Here is a 19,584-nt window from a genome sequence, read left to right on the forward strand (position 1 = left end):
GGGGGGGTACAGACAGACAGTCCTACAAAATACTTTTGAACATGTTTTCTGTAAACTGTCTTGAGCAGCTAGCTTGGCAGCCCACATGCAATGGAAACATCATAGACCTTGCAGCTACAGCATTGTGGATTTATTCAAGCATACTCTGACATCAGTATTTCTTGTATGATGGAGAATATTTCAACCAGATGGACAGCGTTGCGATGGGAAGCTCATTAGCTCCAGCTGCAGCCAATCTGTTCATGGGGTACTTTGAAAACATGGACGTGGAAAGCTGGAAGAATTCTTGGACGACATCACCAACATCCATGACAACATCAAGTTCACAGTGGAGATAGAGACAGATGGTGCCTTGCCATTCCTTGATGTCCTTGTCTGCTGCAAAACAAATAGGCCTCGGAGCCACAGCGTTTACCGGAAACCCACCCACAAAGACTGATATCTGCACAATAACAGCTATCACCATCCATCTCAGAAACTTTCTGTTCTGAGGACCTTAGTGCATTGAGCCGAAACCATCCCAGATTCTGAAAACTTGCTGAAGGAACTGAGCCACTTATGGAAAGTATTCAAGGAAAATAGCTACAACAACTGCCAGATTTTGCAAGCTATCTTCCTGAAAATACGTAAGCAGGAAGACTCCAAGGAGAACACCTTGAAGAAGATTGTGTTCTTGCCATTCTGTGGCTCAATAACAGAAAAGATAAGCCTGCTCCTAAAGAGGCATAAAATTGATTCGGTCTTCAGGGCTGTAGCAAAAATTTGACAGCTCTTGAGGCCTGTGAAAGACAACATAGGCATCAAAATGCCAGGAGTATATAAAATACCATATAGGTGTGGACAGTTCTATATTGGACAGACTGTGTGTACCATTGAACAGTGCTGTGTAGAACACGAGAGATGTTTTTGTCTATGGTACCCAAAGAAATCAGCAGTAGCAGAGCATGCATTAGAAAATCGTCATCATATTGCATTCAAAGAGACATCTATTATCACATGGACTAACAGTTTTTGGGATATCATAATAAAAGAAGTGATCGAAATAAAAATTTGTGACAACACGCTCAATAAAGATGGCAGCCTGCAGCTAAGCACAGTGTGGGACCTGACCATCGGAAGGTTGAAGAGGGCACGGGGGCTGCACAATGCAAACATTACCATATATAGTGCCAGAGCGGGTACCAGTGACATCACAGAAGGCAGCACGGCTATATAAGGATGGCAGCAGCAACCAGGAGACAGTCACCACTTGACAATGGCCGAGGAGTACTCAGCCAAAAGCTCTTGGATTTTAAACCACTTGACACAGCTGGAAGCCTGAGAAACTTTTATTAGTACATATCACCATGAAACTATGCCCTCCTGTATACAGACAATTGTTTTTCCCTCACTCCATTTGTGAGTGGAACAGGAAAGGAAATGACAAGTAGTGGTACAGGGTACCCCCGCCATGGACCATATGGTGGCTTGCGGAGTATCTATGTAGATGGTAGATGTAAATGGTAGATGTACATGTAGTTATGGGAACATGGGATATATTGCAGGAAGAGTTCCCACCTGCACAGTTTAGAAAAGCTGATGGCAGTAAGGATCCAGATGGCGCAGGCCATGAAGCTGTTTTTGAAGTGAAGAAAGTTTGTTGGACAATGTTTTCAGTAACTGGGTGATCCGACTGTCTCTTGGCTTCAGTTTGTTGGTGGACATTCATGTGGAGAGAAAGCTCGTTGGTCATCTTTCTCATGCAGAATACAGCACAGTGGTTGCAGCTTAGCTTGTAGATCATATGACTGATTACACACGTAGCCCTGCCTGTGATGGGACATGTGATGCTTATGACCGGGCTGCAGTAGGTGGTGGTGGGAGGCTGTATGGAACAAGTCTTCCATCTAGATCAATTACAGGGATATTGAGCCAGAAGGCAAGGGGTTGGGCAGCAGCAGTGCACTAGGAATGGATACGGACATTGTGTAGTTTTGGTGGGCAATGGAATACCACTGTTGGAGGGGTAGGAAGGCTACTGGGTAGGATATTCCTCATTTCAGGGCATGACAAGAACTAGTTGAAACCCAGACGGAGAATGTGATTCAGTTGCTCCAGTCCTGGGCAATGTTGAGTCACAAGGAGAATGCTCCTTTCTGGCTGGACAATGCAACTCTGGGAGTTGGTTGGTGACTGGAGAGATATGGCATAGGAGACTTTTTCTACACAAGGTTGGGAGGGTAATTTTGGTCTGTGAAGGCCTCAGTGAGACACTTGCTATATTTTGAGAAGGTCTGCTTGTCACAACAGATGCAATATCCAGGGGTGACTAGGCTGTATGGAAGGGACTTCTTCATATGGAACAGGTGGCAGCTGTCAAATTGGAGGTATCACTGGTATTTAGTAGGTTTGATATGGATGGAGGTACTGATGTAGCCCTCTATGAGGTGGAGCTCAACACAAGGAAGTTGGCTTGATGAGTTGCAAAAGACCAAGTGATGCAAATGGGGAAGAAGCAGGTGAGCATCTGGAGGAATGTGGACAATATGTCCTCACCTGCAATCTGGATCTTGAAATATCATCAGAGGACCTGAACCAGGTGAGGAGTTTGCGATTTTGGGGGTTAGGAAGGATTACTCTAGATGGACAACGAATAGGTTAGCGTAGGGTGGTGCCATGCAGGTGCCCATTCTCATACTATGGATTTGTCTGTAAGTGGTACCTTTAAAGATGAAGTAATTGTGGCTGAGGATATAAGTAGTCATGGTGACCACGAAGGAGGCTGTAGGTTTGGAATCACACATGCATTGGGAAAGGTAGTGTTCAACAGTGGCAAGGCCGTCAGCATTAAGGATGTTAGTGTAAAGGGAGGTGGCATCAATAGTGACGAGCAGGGCACTGTATGGCAAAGAAACAGGAACTGTGGAGAGAGTGAAGGAAGTGGTTGGTGTCTTTTATATAGGAGTGTAGGTTACAGATAATAGGCTGAAGGTGTTGGTCTGCAAGAGTGGAGATTCTATCAGTGGGGGCACAGTAACTGTCCACAATGGAGCATCCTGGGTGGTTGGGTTTATGGACTTTAGGAACCAAGTAGAAAATAAGAGTGCAGGAAGTGGATAGAGAGAGAGAGAGAGAGAGAGAGAGAGAGAGAGAGAGAGGCGTTTTGGGTGGGTCTGAGGATTTCAGGTAAGAGTGGAGACCCAGTTGTATTTCTGGAATGGCGTCACTGTGGCAGGGTTTGTAGGTGGATGAGGAAGATACAAGACCTTTCTATACATCCTCTCATCACCATCTACTCAAGTCCAGACACAAGCATCACTTATCCCATCAAAGGCATGGCTGCCTGTGAAAGCAGTCATGTGATCGACAAACTAAGCTGCAACCACTGTGCTGCAGTCTCTGAGAGCATGACAACCAACAAGCTGCATGTCCACATGAATGCACACTGACAAACTGTGGCCAAGAAACAGTTGGACCACACAGGTGCTGAACACGCTGCCCAACATAACGTTCTTCACTTCAATGATGCTTCACAACCTGCACTATCTGGATCCTTCCTGCCAACGTCAGCTTTTCTGAACTGCGCAGATGGGAACTTTCCCTACAATATATCCTACATTCCCATAAACCAACACCCCCCCTACCCCTCCCCCCCACCCCCACCTCTTCAACCTCAGCCTTCATTACTCTCTGAGCATCACCTACTTATCCCCTTCCCTGCTCTCACTCCAGCACTATTAGCCTTCTGTTCCACCATTGCACACAATAGTCTCTCTCCCTCATCTTTCCCCCCTACTCTTACTTTTCTCTTTTTTTTTCTCCACCTCTACTTCCCTCCTTTTCACTGCCTCCCAACCCTTGTGATCTCCTGCCTGCACCTAACTGCCCTACCCTAAATCCTTTCACGCTCCCACAAGCATCACTTTACTACCCCCACCACTACCCTGCTATGTGTCCACGTCCCCACCCCAGCCTCTCCTTATCCCACCACCCAGATTACTTCTCCCATCATGCACAATTGCTCAGAGTCTAGCTTCACTGGCCAGCAACAGTGGTCATGTGTGTTTGAGCTGGTGCACCTCTCTGTGACTCATCATCTCCTCCATATGGTGAGTACCAACCTATCCTTTCCATAACACATGGTATGTATCTATATTTAGCAACCTTACATAACATATTTTGCTACACTTCATCATGCTTATGTACCTTTCTTACAAAATATAAAGCATATGATGGATATTCAATCATCCTGTGTTTGATCATCTTGTGATGTTGCAGTTCTTCTTATGTCCATGCTTGGTGTGAAAATAGGATGAAAAATTCCGCCATATGCAAGAAAACTTTTCAGTTTTGTTTTACGCAGACATGTTTCAGTACTTTTTGTGCTGTCTTCAGTGGCTTATTTTATTTTCTTACTGTAAAATTGTTGTTACATATTAACAGTTAGAGAAACTTTTGGTACAAAATATGTACAGCTGTAAACACACTACGGAAGACAAAAAGTCACCACCTCATCACCTTGTATTCGTATGACTGACCTTCAAAGAGAAATGCCATATATTTGCAGCATTCTTCTGTGAGTGGAACCTGCCAGATTCCAGCTGTCAGATCCACTCTAGACATCAATTGTACATTCCTGTAGTTCTGTACCAGCTCATTCATCTTACCAAGATGATCTGTTTTCCACACTACGATTTTATTAACCCTTCTAGTGTCAAGTACAATCCTGATTATATTATCCCTTTTCTTCACAACTACAATTGGGTTACATTACTCGCTGCTATTGAGCTGAATAACTCCCTAGTCCAGTTTCCTCTGCAATTCTGCCCTTACAGCATCTCAGTTTGCCATTGGTATAAGATATGGTTGTACCCTAATAGGCTTGTGATTCCTTACTTGCATACGGTACACAAACAAATTCTGGTAACCACACAATAATTCAAAAAATTGACTTTTATTCTCTTCCATTAGTCCTTTTGTATTGTTCACCTTATCTCTAATGCTGTCAGCTACATCTAATTCACTAATCCTGTTATCTATATATACATTAGTCACCAATCCTTCACCAGAAAAATGAACTTTTAATCTCATTGTGATTCTGATTTTTGCCAGCATTCAGCTCAATATATCTGTCTTGGTAAATGCTTGGTAAATGGTGCTACTAGCATATTTGGACCAAAATTCTGTTTTTAAAAAAATATTGGTACACAGATTAGGTACCACAAAAAACTTCTGCACATAGGTAACTCCATTCACATCTACCTCAAAGATGGCTGCACTTTTAATCAGCTTAAGGCGGCTGCCATTAGCCATCTTCATTTTCATACTGCTTACATGATACATGACAACATCTTCACTATTTACACGACTGAAAATTACTCTGTAACATAACACACATCGCTTCCAATGTCGACCAAATATTCTACAGCTGCATTATTCACCATGACATTTCTGAAATGCTGAATCTTTTAAAAGTATTCTTTCTTCACCTCAGTCTGCCAGTAAATCCCTCTCAATCTCTTTAAAGCTATCAATGCACATTATGTTAATTACATTACTTGGAGGTTCAACATCAATATCACTATTAAACATGTCATCAAAAACAGCACAAAATTCTGGCTGAATTTAACTTAATCTGCACAATTTCCTCACCACTTTATACTTCTAGGTTGCCCACGTTTGTGGTAACAATTGACTTAAAAATCTGGCCTGTGAAACATAATCATGTAGCTGGAACTCATCCTCCACTTTACTGAGCTAGTCAGAACACATATCATAAGTGGTCCTTTGCTCTTCATCATTAACAATGACTAAGGTCTTTACCTCATCTTGGCTATCTTCAGTGCTTAAATTGCTACCAAAATTGCACTTGTAAGACCACAGTGTGCCATTCACTGTGTCTGTAATAGTATCTGCTTGTTGCTGTCAGCATATGCAAGGCTTTTTGCATGCCTGACCACCACTTCCACTGCTGTGGCAGGTTCTTTTTCCTGTCTGTTAGGAGTACAAAAATCCAACCATTGAACTATTTCAGCCTGATCCACAGAAAAATTAATTCCCTTTGCCATTTGTCACCATTAATAAATGATTCTTCACTCTGGCTGCCCCACTCTAGTACTGCCAAACTGACACGATCATCATCCTCACAAGATTCCAGATTGAATAACACATTCAAATCGACATCTACAGATTCAGTTGTCTGATTGTGGCTTTTTCTAGATTAACTATCATGCTGCCTCCAGCCTTTCCACAATTCTTTATTCCCTAATACCATCTCCACATTGAACACTCCATTTCCCCACGACCATTACTATCATTGAGCCTTCTCCGAAACCCATCTTTGGTGCTGTTTCCATCATATTTCTAGGGTGTACACACTCCTCGACAAGTGGGAAATCCAAGAAAAACCTATTAATTTTTTCTTACGGCAGAAAACTGGGAAAACATGGGACTTTTTCAATGTTTTAATTTTCAGTTAAGTTTTTGTAATTTTTACTGGTAACAACTAATTCTCTGACAAATAATTAAAGAATTTTACTGCATCCCACTACTGCTGAATAATACTGCAGCAATAAACATAAATGAGAGGGGGAAAAGAAGAACAAAAATAGAACTTAAGTTGCAAAGGAGCTGCGCCATTTACAACAACCAAACACAGTGCATACACAAGTGTCTGGCAACAGCAAAATGTATCAAAGGCTTTAGGACAAAGACAATCCAATACTTAATAACAACATACTTTTTACGATGAGCACAGTATCACAACAACTGTTTACATTAGGTTTGTCTGAGCAATTGCCAACAGGCTCATGTGCATGCTCGTGAGTCACATAGGAGCAGTACCTTCTTCCACTTCTGGCTGTTAGCTGTGTCAGCAGTGGCAATAACCAACCAGATAGTACCCAGAAAAATTTTTCTGTTGTGCCCTAACCGCCAGATTCATGCATGCACAGAGTAGACTGAGTTGTAGTGGGGAGGCAGTAGTCTTCACATGACCTGTGTTCACATTCAGTGATTTCACTGTTTCATCTTCATTTACAGGCCTCACGTCAAATGAGAAGATAATGGATTTATGTGGCCAGGAGCTATCAAGTTAATTAAAATATATTCACATAATTATGGAAGGCTCAAATAGGTTATTAGTTTCAGTTTTCTGATTTTATTTTATTTCAACATTTTTGGCAGTCAAACATAATGTGACTTGAAGATCAAAGACATTATTTCTGTTGATTTGCTAAAGAAATTTGGCTTTTATTAATCTTTTCCACAGACAGTCAATTTATTTTAAACAAAATATTTCATTTCACAGTATTGGCTAGTTTCAGCTGTTCACTGAATTTCAAAAGCACATTTTCATCTTCTGGCATGTATGGCTTTATACCATAATAAAGAACAAAACATGAGATAATACAGTACTGGTACTCCAAGAAAATGTACATCCCAAAAACCACACTGGAAAACTTAATATAAGTTTGGGGCTTACTTCATTGTCAATCTGAAAATACAAATGTGCACTTTAAGCCAAATTATGCATTTTGGTATGAAACTTCCTGGTGGATTAAAACTATGTGCCAGACTGAGACTCAAACTTGGGACCTTGTAGTGCCTCGAGAGCTTCGCGGTAAATTCTAGAGACACTTGTATTTCCACCATCTCAAACACGGGATATTTTAAGGATGAGTGTGTGAGAGTGGAAATGTGTCTACTGCACCATGATTTATGTGTGTGCAGGACGGGCATGTGTTACAAGAAGACTAAAGTTGTGGTGGTCTATCGGCACTGACAAGTGGTGGCCACGCATGCCTTGGAAGCCGTATGTCCAGCACAAGGATTAATCACAGGCTACTCTTTGGCAGTGAAATAGTAGTGACTGTTGTGAAGAAATGAAATAGTTTTTATATAGAGACTCATATACTCTGTTGTTTGACTTGCTAGGAACAAGAACTGTTTTGACAAGGGTTATTAAAACCAAAAGAGACTGTAATGATATATGTTAAGTACTAAGGTTTTCCAGACAGGGTTGATTTGCAAGACTTGAAAGCGCATGTGAAACTTGTGTAGTTGTTTTATTGTGAAGAAGAAAATATAGTGAAGTTGATATGAAAGTATTCTGAGAGTAAGAAATCATTTCAAAAGTAGAGAAGTAGTTCAGTATCATTTCCTTAACCAGCACGAAATCTTCGGAGAAGAAGCATTGTGAAGATTGACGCAGCCGTCTGTTCTGAGAAGAAGACTGGCTGCACACAATACGTAAGTCACCCGCGAGAGACATGGGAGTCTTGCACCCCAGTACCGCACAGTCTCCGGTCATCAGGAAAACATTAGAACCTTTGCCTTTTGTGGGCAAATGCTCTACCAACTGAGCTACCCAGGCATAACTCACAATTCGTGCTCACAGCTTCAGTACTGCCAATACCTTGTCTCCTACCTTTGAAACTTCACAGAAGCTCCCTTGTGAACCTTGCAGAACTAGCATTTGTGGAAGAAAGGATATTGCAGAGACATGGCTTAGCCACAGCCTGGGGGATGTTTCCACAGTGAAATTTTCACTAAGCAGTGGAGTGTGCACTGATATGAAATTTCCTGGCATATTAAAACTATGTGCCAGAACGAGACTTGAACTTGGGACCTTTGCCTTTCACAGGCAAGTGCTCTACTGACTGAGCAATCCAAGCACAACTCATGACCCCTCCTCACAGCTTCAATTCTGCCAATACCTCATGTGCACTGATATGATTGGAAAGTAGGAGATGAGGTACTGGTAGAATTGAAGCTATGAGGACGGGTCATGAGTTGTGCTTGGAAAGCTCAGTCAGTAGAGCACTTGCCCATGAAAGGCAAAGGTCCCAAGTTCAAGTCTCGTTCTGGCACACAGTTTTAATCTGCCAGGAATTTTCAATTCAGCACACACTCCATTGCAGAGTGAAAATTTCATTGCGGCATTCTGGTATGGTTTACAAAATTCTGATGCTCATGGAGTATCCTCTGATGTCCTCTTCCTTTTATGACATAATGTAAGATCTCTTAATGTTTTGTATGTATTAACATATGGACTTTCTATGTTATCATAGCTGCACATGCCTGATTTCTGGCACACTCTGGCACCTGCTGAAAATAACGTATTTCTAACAGGTTGCAGGAAAATATTGTGAGTGGTTGTTTGAAAAGCATTACTTTCAAAATAAATTTCCTGTTACGCAAGATGAATTATGTTATGTGTGAGGATGTGTGATCAGTTTCTTACATCACAAAGTGTTTTACTCTCATTTAAAACTGAACACTTTGAGAACCAGACACTTAGAAGAATTTTGAGCTCTAAAAATCGGACATCTATGTCATTACTTAAAATTTTACTGGCACATTTGTGTGATGTATCTTAAATGGTAACAAACACAAAAAAGACCAATAATATATGTCAAAGCTAAGCTTTTCATGTAGCTTATTAATCTTCAAGACCAATCTATACGTGAAAACTTCATTTTTCCTGTAGCTACACTATGTATATTAATTTAAACCATTGACTTTTCCTATTTGTGTGTTAACACTACTTAAAGTGATGACTACATCGCATGTTCTATGCTCTGATCATGGCCAACTAATCTATAGTTGGCTGTGTGCTCTGAATATCTGGTGTCAGTGGCTGGGAGATCACTTGATTTGAGCTACGATTGGCTTACAAAAGCGCATTGTAATCTCGATTTCTATGCTTTGGAAACTAACATGCTGTGTTTGGTGTAATTAAAATTTATACTTTCATAATACGAAAATATGCAGTGTATTGTAATATGAGAATATCAGCATTCGTGTTGCTGCACATCAAATATCTTTCATAAATGTGATTTTTCCCCCCGTGGATTCCATTTTCTAAAGTGCTGTAATTTCTGTGCTGGTGTATAAAGCCTTAACTGTTCAAAGAGTTGATAAGTTTTACAGTTCTGAGGAAAGTACACTGTCACCTAACGTGGAGAAAGTGTATATTTTTAACCAGAGAATTCAGGAAAAATTCATTATTTTTTTCCCCTTGTCCACATATACACCCTGTATTTTGTCCCCCCTTCATGGACCACAGTAAGGAGAAAAACTAGTTTCCTGACTGGTGCCCAGTGGTGCATTGCCTATTATTTTCTGGCACATCTCTACTCAGTTGATTCCCATGGTTGTGTGAATTCATCTGAGAATTAGTTATGTCACACTCGAAGTGCTCCTAGTCATCATCTTGCCAGCTCCTATCTCCTCTACTATTCCCATAGTTTTTGCATTACCAGCACCTTGGTTCCGATAAGACATTGCAGCATCCACTTGTTCTATGAACTCAAGAAAGTTCTCCATAGTTTCCTTGAGACTGTTGACCAAATATCACTGCAAATAATCTGGCAAATGCCTTTTCAGAGTTGACATCTCTGTCAGCATACCCAATGGTCTGTCCAAATGCACAAGCTTTTGGAGCTCAGACTTCCAAAATTTACACATGTTTCCATGGTTACTGCTGTAGCATGCACAGTTAAGAAATGCATTCTGCAGTTACATCTTCTTTCCTACACCTCAACACTTACGTAGCAGTAGCGTCTCAAACATGGCATAATCAGTAAATGCTGCTACATTTTGATTTGCCCACAGCTGCATTCCTCCATCAAGCTGCCATTTTATGAATTTGACCTTTGTCTCATTGGATGTGTCCTCCAAAAACAATCCTTACACAAGGTCAAGATCTACAATATGGTATTTTCCTCCGCCACATTTTACTGAGTCCAACTCTGCCTTTGCCTCCATCTGCACTGAACCACATGGTCGATGCTATTTGACATGTATTTCCACGCAGACTACATCTCATTCATCTTTTTATTGCACTCTGTCTGCACTGATTTTAGTCTTTGTCCCAAATCATTCTTGACAGTAGTAATTCAATCTGCCAGCTTTTTCTCTACATGCCTAATTAGTGTGCTATGCCCCTATAAAATATTCTGGGTTCCATTATTTTGATCATTTACATCTTTTTGAAGTTGTGCATTTTGATCTTTTAATTCTTCAATTGCCTCAACTTGATTTTTGATCTCATCAATTACTCTCAGTTTCTGCATAATAGCTTGCAAAAGTGTGTGTGAATTCTCTGTTGCTAACATCCCAACTCCTTTCCCAGAAATTTTAATTTCATCTCCCTCAGGTGTAGCAGGGCTCCCCATATTGCTGTCTGCTCAATCTGAACCACACTTATTGGGCAACTACTTGATACAGTCAGCCATGGCTAATGAACTGCAAACAGCTAAGCAAATAGAGAATGCTTCCCAACTTAACTTTGATCTGCGACCACCGTGCTGCTGGTGTTAAGTTCATGGCTGCATGTGTCACATCAGTTAATGGGTGTGCACATGGCGAACATGTAGTGCACCGGAGGGAACCCTCGTTAGGGAGCTGCACTGCACTGGATCCAACCACATAGCTGTTGCCACAGCACACTGGAGCCCAAATCCTTGGTGCATAGCACTGTGATGAGTTTGTTAATGTGACATGGAGGTGATGATGATGGTGATGGATGCACATTCAAGATGAAAATGTGCCTCCAATGCATTAGTAATCCCAGCCTTTGGGATTCAGTGGTTGAGCTGACATCACATCTGCATTACTTCAACTTACTTCAACTTCACAAATACTACAAAAACATTTAAAATACAGAAAAAAATTATCAGGGTTATAAAAAAGCTAAATGTAAAGATTCCTGTAGACCCCTTTTTAAAACTCCGAAAATATTGCCACTGCCTTGCTTGTATGTATACGAAATACTAATTTTCACAAAAGGGAGCATCTTAAAAAAGGAAAATCTCTTCAAACACAACTATGATATATGCACACATGAAACTAGACAGAAGATGAACATACACAGGAACACAGTAAATACAAACTTATGCAAAAGACGAATGTATCATTCTGGAGCTATATTATATAACCATATGCCTTCGTACCTAAAATGCATACCAACATTAAACACATTTAAAATAAAGTTAAAACAGTTCTTGCTTGACCACTGCTTCTATTCTTTGTCTGAGTTTATGGAATATCATAATAAGTAAACTTCATTTACCAAATTTCACTAACTGTCAATTCATAATATAGTTTACGTTGTGCTTATCATGTCATCTCACTTAATAACTGCTATTATCACATGTACAAACAATTTTGGTACACCAACCTACATTATTATGCATTTTTAATGCGTCAACAATGTAGTCAAAATGAGTACTGTATTGTAAACTAACTAGGTTTACCACTGTTCTATATCACATGTACAAACAATGTACGAAACTGATTCTTGGACCAATAAACAAATTTTTCACATACACTTGGTGAAGCCACCAGACAATGGTCAGGAGATGTGGAGACAGGGTCTACAGAAGTTAGTACATGGACTAAATCCAGCACTGCAGCTGACTACACACACAAGTACCACTGGCACCGCAGCCAGCTTCTACATCATGGAGCATGTGCCATTCAAATGCCACTCACGAGCAAACCCTCCCTTTCACACATAAACACAATTTGTTGTGTCACAGGGTGCAAATTCTCCTTGGGTTATGGACCTGTCTCTGGGTCTACTAAGGATACTGCTTTTGCATGAGCACCTTGAAGGGTCCTCTCTAGTTACAAAAAATCAACTGTTTCCTTCTTTAAATTAGAACTAGAATGGAAATTCTGAACTAAGTCCTTCACCTGAAACCAGAGATGGTGGCAAGGGGGGGAGGGCTATGGGGGCTATAGTCCCCCCCCCTGCCACCCAATGGAGTATCATATAACACTGGATAAAATGACTTCAGAAATCAGTGAATATATTACTCCAACAGATTCAATCTTTTTTTTATATAGATTCAAGATTCAAGATTCTTTATTAGCCATTGATCATGCAAGATGAAATAGGCTTCGTCAGTACATAAAATAATATTAATATTCCAGACACTATATATAAGGCATAGATATAATTAGCATATGAGTAACTTACAAATAACATAAACCTTAAGCAGGTGACTACAATGCTTAATACATATTCTTGTTTCAGATACATACAAAGGTACCAAAAATGAGTTACATTGTAGTAGCAAACACAGTAGTTACGTAACTAAGTAGCAATATAGGTATTTCAAACACAGTTTAACAAAAAAAATAAAGAGTGGCAAATAGCTTACTATTTAAACCAATAAATATCATTTAACTTAAAATGGGCATCTTATTATTTATTAATACACATTTTTTACCCTGAACTGTAAAATAGTTACCAAAAACTACTTTATGCAACACCAAATTTTACCAATTTGTTGGTGTTGGACCACAACTCTCCTTTTCTTAAATGATTTTCCATTCCACCAAAACCCCCCTCGCCCCTCCATTAGCCCCCACTTGATTGACTTCTAGAATTGCCCCTGCCTAGAATGCAGGTGTAGTACGTTTTGTATTGTATTTTCATCTCCTGCATTTCACCTCTTTTTATACATTACCATGTACCTTATTCTGTAATATAAATTTAAACATGCAAATTCTTGTGTAAAACAAATATTCTCTAAGCTTCATTCTGACTTATCCCATACCCACAGGGATTATCTCACTATATGTCTATGAAATTAATAATGAGTCTAATTTAATACATCATAAAAAGTAAAGTAACTTTATGACCAGTTCTCATCCATTTATATGCAATGATAGCATTTAAGCCAAATTTTGAATAAATTACATTGAAAGCTGTCTTCATATAAGGAAAAATCTACCCAGACACTTCAGACAATATATTTACCTCTATACTTTCTTCATCTGATGTAGTACGCCGAGAAATAGTCTTACGCAAAGTTTGTCTCATGTTAATGTACCGTGCCTTCAGTAAGGAGTCATGCTTTCTTTCTCCACCTACAAGGCTTTTTTGCAATTTTTTCCACCTGTAAGCAGATAAACATATTTCTGTAATAGTTCAAAAACAAAAATAGCAAATTAACACTACATGCACAGTTAATACAGAGAGTTATTATTTCAGTGTAAATAACTTATCACATTCAGAATGAACTTTCACTCTCCAGCAGAGTTTGTGCTGATATGAAACATCCTGGGAAATTAAAACTTTATGGCACACTGGGACTCTGGGCATTCATGGGCAAATGCTCTACCAACTGAGCTATCCAAGCACGACCCATGACCTGCCCCCACAGATTTATCTCCACCAGTACTCCCAGAAGAAAGGATACTGCAGAGAAAAACTTAGCCATCATTTTGAGGATTGGTTCCCAAATGAAATTTTATTCTGCATCCAAGTGTTGGCCAATTTGAAACTTCTTGGGAGTCTAATCTGGAACTTTTGCCTTTTTCAGGCAAGTGCTCCACTGACTAAGATACATGAGTACAGCACATGATGAGTACAGCCTTACTTCCACCAGTAGCCCGCCTACCTTCCAAACGCAAGTGACACCAAATACAGAAGTAACCATAATGATCTAGGAATCTTCCTCGCACAAAACAACATTCTCAAGAAGTCATTTAATAAAAATATATGAAAGAATTTAAAAACAAATTATGAATGAAAAAGTGGGTCAAATGTATACAATTATTCTGTACAGGACAGCAAGCATACTAGTATGCTATGTAATACATGCCCAATGTAGCTTGGCACTTCTTGCAGGGGATGCTGGGATGGAATAATTGATAGAAAATTTCAGACTGATACAGAGCCAATTCAGATTACTATCAAACTTAAATAAGCAACATCACTGAGTGCTGTAATAATAATTCATTGAAGAACCCATTGAAAATGCAATTTGTGAATAACAGCTGTTATTATATTTAAAAATCGGCAATAGACTATGACTTAACCTTCACACAGCTTGCTATCACCTGTGTGCCATCACCTATGATGACACTTATCCATAAAAAGAGGACTGTTGTTTCTGTTAGTGCTTGCAAAATAATGATAAATGTTACAGTGCTGCAGTGGGGAGAAGGAAAAAGATGCACTGCTCCATCCTATGTTAGTAGCATAAATAGTTAGAGCATACACAGTCAAAAGTGAGCTCAGCCAGAAAATGAAGAAGAAGTTATCCAGACTGAACCTGTTATTTACCTGGAACTGCTAGTAAGATTAGGCTGGTTTAAAATTTTTTTTTTTTTTTACTTTCAACAGTCCTGAGTTACTCTAAGACAGGTATGCTATTACTGCCTGACCAGTTTGCACAGAAGCACAGCTGTTTAATTTGAGCACTACCGATTTAGTTTCACTTTATTTTGAAATTTTCAGTTTGGGAAGTGGTAAAACTATTTAAGAATTATTCCTCATCTATTTCATTTAGGCAATAAACAAGAGAGCAACAAAGTATTGCAGACGACTTCAATAAGCTTGCAGTCTTAAACAGTTTAGCTTAACAGATCCAGATTTAAAGATAGAACACCAAGCCTGTTTTCAAGTTATGTGTTTATATGTTTACTGTTCTGTAAAACTCTGCAGCAGCCACAATGCTAGCCCATTATAAATTCGGTTCTCAAACACAGGATGAAATAGTTGACTTTTGTAAGCAGCTGGAAATCCCCCTGACTATTATTAAACAATTGGAAGCTGTTGTGAAGGGATGTGTTGGGAGATCTCCCAAGATTCATGCACCAGAGATATGAAAGGTACCTCAAGCAGTATCCTCTCCTATGGATCCTGTCTCCTCTACAGGAAGTATGGGATCTGTCACTGATCTCCACTAGGTGTTAATGGCATGTAGGTGGTAGGGCAAGGCACCTTGTGTAGGGGATCAGGGAGAACTCCGGGTGTTTACTGATCCCCCTAACCAACAACTGTGAGTTATTGTCTTCAAGTGAAACGAAACCAGAGCCACTGAGACTCACTTCACCAGTTAAGAAGCCTACTGTGTCAAGAGGAGGCAGTTTAGACATATGGAAAATAATGGTACCCCTTAGGAAAATGGCAGCAAGGGATGGGAAGGAGACCAGGCACACTCAGTGTGTAGTCCTGTGGACCTTGTTCAACGTGCTGAAGAGGCTATCCTGTCAGTCACTGAACAAACAGGATGCAACCAACTGTACCACACTTTGGAACAAACAGTGGCTACCGTCTGAGCTCCAAAATCATACATGAATCATTCCAGCAAATGTCAGAGAATGATGAGAACACTAGCATGGCATAAAGAGTTCCAATAAACTTCATAATCTGCAGTGTTGTCCTCAAAGCTGATCATGGCCCTCAGGTTTTCAGATGATTTGCTACCTACAGGCAAGAGTATTAAATTCCTAGTGATGAATTGCCAAACAAAGGATTGACAGAAAATAGAATGTGATGTGCTCTTAAAAAACTGTGGAGCTCACATTATGCTACTACAGAAAACTGATCTCCTCTTTTAAGTGTCTCGTCCTCCAAGGACATGTGATTTTTGTCCATAGCCTTTTTGAACAGCAATTCTATGCTCAGTCCAGACAGCTGACCTAAGTTCTGTAGCCAAGATAATTTCCTATGTCCTAGACAACATCTGAAATCAGTATTTTCTTGATGTATTAGCTGCAACAGGTTTTATTTTTTTTAGTGCATTATATGACCAACATATTCAAGATTTCTTCTGTTGATAGTATTGATAATTTCTAAACCTTCATTCACATGCCACAGTACAGTAAAATTTCTGACTTTATCTGTCCATTGTGTCTTTAACATGCTTTGATACACCCACATTTCAAATGCATCCGATTTCTTACCTAATACTGTTTTATGTGTCTATGACTCAACTCCATAGACTAGGGTGCTGAACACATAGCATCATGGCAGTTGAGTGTGAAATGTAATACTTATTTCCCAGCCAGTTATAACTTTATTCATTATCTGGAAATAACTTATGGCCTGTTCAATTCTGCAGCGAATTTCTTGAGAGAAGTCCCAGTTATCATTAATTTGACATCTTGTAGTGTAATTTAAAAAAATAAAACGATAATTTTTATTGGAAAAAGTTTTTGATTGAAAGAAATTAGAATTTTGCCAAATATGTGGACTGTTACTGTTCCACTCATGAAATTACACTATAATGGGTAGCTGTAAAGGAAAGAGAATATATAACTGTGCCATAGCTGATCCCAATTATGGTTGAGAAAAGAGGAGGGGGAGGAATAACACCTCATTAAAAAACCTTGGTTCGCCTAGTCCGGGTGATAGTACCTCGTGAGGGATCCTTGGCAGGGTAATGGTGAAGATCCCAATGGCAGTGTCAGTGGAGATGAAGATCATCAGTATTATGGTGGAAATGGTGGAAGGGGCAGCCCAAATCCATTAGCATCTGTCCTGAAATCCAGTAGTTAGTGGTCAGCATCTGTTCTGGATCTCAGAAATCAAGTCATAACCATGTGACCTTCACAGAAGATCACTACAAAACAAGTTGAATAAGCATGATGGGACAAAAGGTAGGAATTCCACTATTCCAGGAATCAGTCTCTAAATCGAATTTTCCTGGTCATCAGATTCTGGGGGACCAGGAACATCACTCGCAGAGGAGTTTGTGGTTCTCAAAACCTCTAAGATTGAACCAGACAAACTTCATAGGAACTCTTAAAACTTTCCCTCTCTCCAAAGAAGGTAAACTGAAACAGTTCACAAACATGATGGAAACATTTCACATAAAAATCCTTGTGATTCAAGGAACATGATTTACCAATGAAAATCATTTTTATTCACTTCAGAATCTACAAAGAAAAACCTGCAGTCCAGCTGAACAAACAATTTGGCACAGCTTTTGTGTGCACAATGCACAAATCAATTATAGATTCAGTAATAAAATTCCACTCAATATCAGACAGAATCTCCACAACCTCAATGAAATCAGAAAACAAGGCATACACACTGATAAATGTGGAAGCTCCCACAAATGACTACAATACAAGAATCTATAGATAACAGATGACTTCTGGGAACTGGAGAAACCTCAAATAAAATCCCTACACATCATGTGAACATTCTGTTAGGAGATTTCAATGGACAATTTGGCAAAAGAGAAAAAATTAAGGAAAACAACAGGAATTCACATGGCGCACAAGGAAGCAAATACAAATGGTGAGAGACTAATTAATGTCTGCAAAAATTTTGATCTTAAAATCATGTCCATGCAATTCCTTAAACCTGTAAACAAACTTACAACATGGAAATCATCAAACTCAACTTTGGGTGAGTTTCAGATAGATCATGTTGCTATATTCAATACAAAAACCAAAGAAATACTCAATGTATGAATGAGAAAGGGATTTTTTTGAGTCAGTCTGCCATTTGCTGCGAATAAAGATTAGATTTCAACGAAATAGGGGAAGAAAACACAAATGAATAAAATATTTAGAATTAATCCAGAATATCTGAAACTTGATAAATCTTACATTTTCCTTCTCCCCACTGCAGTACTGTAACATTTATCATTATTTTGCAAGCACTAACAGAAACAACAGACCTCTTTTTATGCACTGCTCCATCCTATGTTAGTAGCATAAATAGTTAGAGCATTCACAGTCAAAAGTGAGCTCAGCCAGAAAATGCAGAAGAAGTTATCCAGACTTCAGGAAATTAGGTGATCAAACTCAACAAATTGGAAGGAACTTGCAGAAGCACTGACAAACACTATGAGATTAGGCAAACACGCAAGAAGGAGAAAACACGGGTGGCGGAACAGCACATGTGATGAAGAAATATAAGAGAAAATATAAACATGGAAAACTTTCAGTAGCGACAAAACTCCAGAAAAATAGCAGGAAGTTTTGAGAATACAAAAAAGTTCATCTGAGGCAATACAAAGAGAAAAATGTTGATATAATGTAAACTGACTCAAGGAAATTGAACAAGTGTTTATCAAGAATAATGCCAGAAATTTTTACAAAATTTCCAGAGAAAACATGATGAGGTATCTAATATGTTCTTTTGCTGGCTTGTTGAATAACTGGAAATCAACACAAGAAATAATTGTAAGATTTTAGCTAGGTATTTTCATTCACTTCTCAACTGCAAATCTCTGATATGCTGATAGAACAGCTAGAGTTTGGGAAAAAATAAAATAAAATAAAGAAAATAAAAGAAAATCCAATCCTGATTCAAAACCACCATGTCTTAAAGAGGTAAAGGAAATAACAATTATTTGAAGAACAACAAGTCTCCCGGGGAAGACAGAGTCACAGCAGGAATTAAAAGACAATAATCTCACACAAGCAACTCATAGAATTTTATCAAACATTTGGGAAACTGAACAAATACCTGCAGAGTGGAAATGTGCATTAATTCATCCTCTCCACAAAAAAGGAATCAAAACCAATTCAAACAACTACAGCGGAAATTCACTGCTCCCTGTAGTATGCAAAATTATTTCAAAGCTCTGTTAAGTTGACTAGAAGAACAGGTGGACCAATTAATAGGAGAGTGTCAGGCAGGATTTCGCAAAGGTCAATCTTACATTGAACAGATATGATACCAAAAGACAATGTTTCAGATGAGAAGGTGTAGAAATACAGTGGTAACTTTTGTTAATTTTAAAAAGACTTGTTATTCAATAGATAGGCAAGCATTATTTCACACTTTAGAGGACTTCAAGAGCGACAGAAAAACAAGATCAATTATCCAACAGGCATCAA

At 39.2% G+C, this 19,584-nt stretch overlaps 1 protein-coding gene across 1 annotated transcript in view; it reads right to left on the bottom strand.

The window, feature by feature from the left end:
- LOC126481718 (osmotic avoidance abnormal protein 3-like) overlaps positions 1-19,584 on the bottom strand; it is a 287,181-nt gene that overhangs the window by 41,568 nt on the left and 226,029 nt on the right. Inside the window, exon 9 of the mRNA XM_050105670.1 lies at positions 13,754-13,892. Coding sequence (XP_049961627.1) covers positions 13,754-13,892 — 139 coding nt within the window. The remainder of the gene's footprint in view (positions 1-13,753; positions 13,893-19,584) is intronic.

Source organism: Schistocerca serialis, chromosome 5 (assembly GCF_023864345.2).
Source record: "Schistocerca serialis cubense isolate TAMUIC-IGC-003099 chromosome 5, iqSchSeri2.2, whole genome shotgun sequence".
Lineage (NCBI taxonomy): Eukaryota > Metazoa > Arthropoda > Insecta > Orthoptera > Acrididae > Schistocerca > Schistocerca serialis.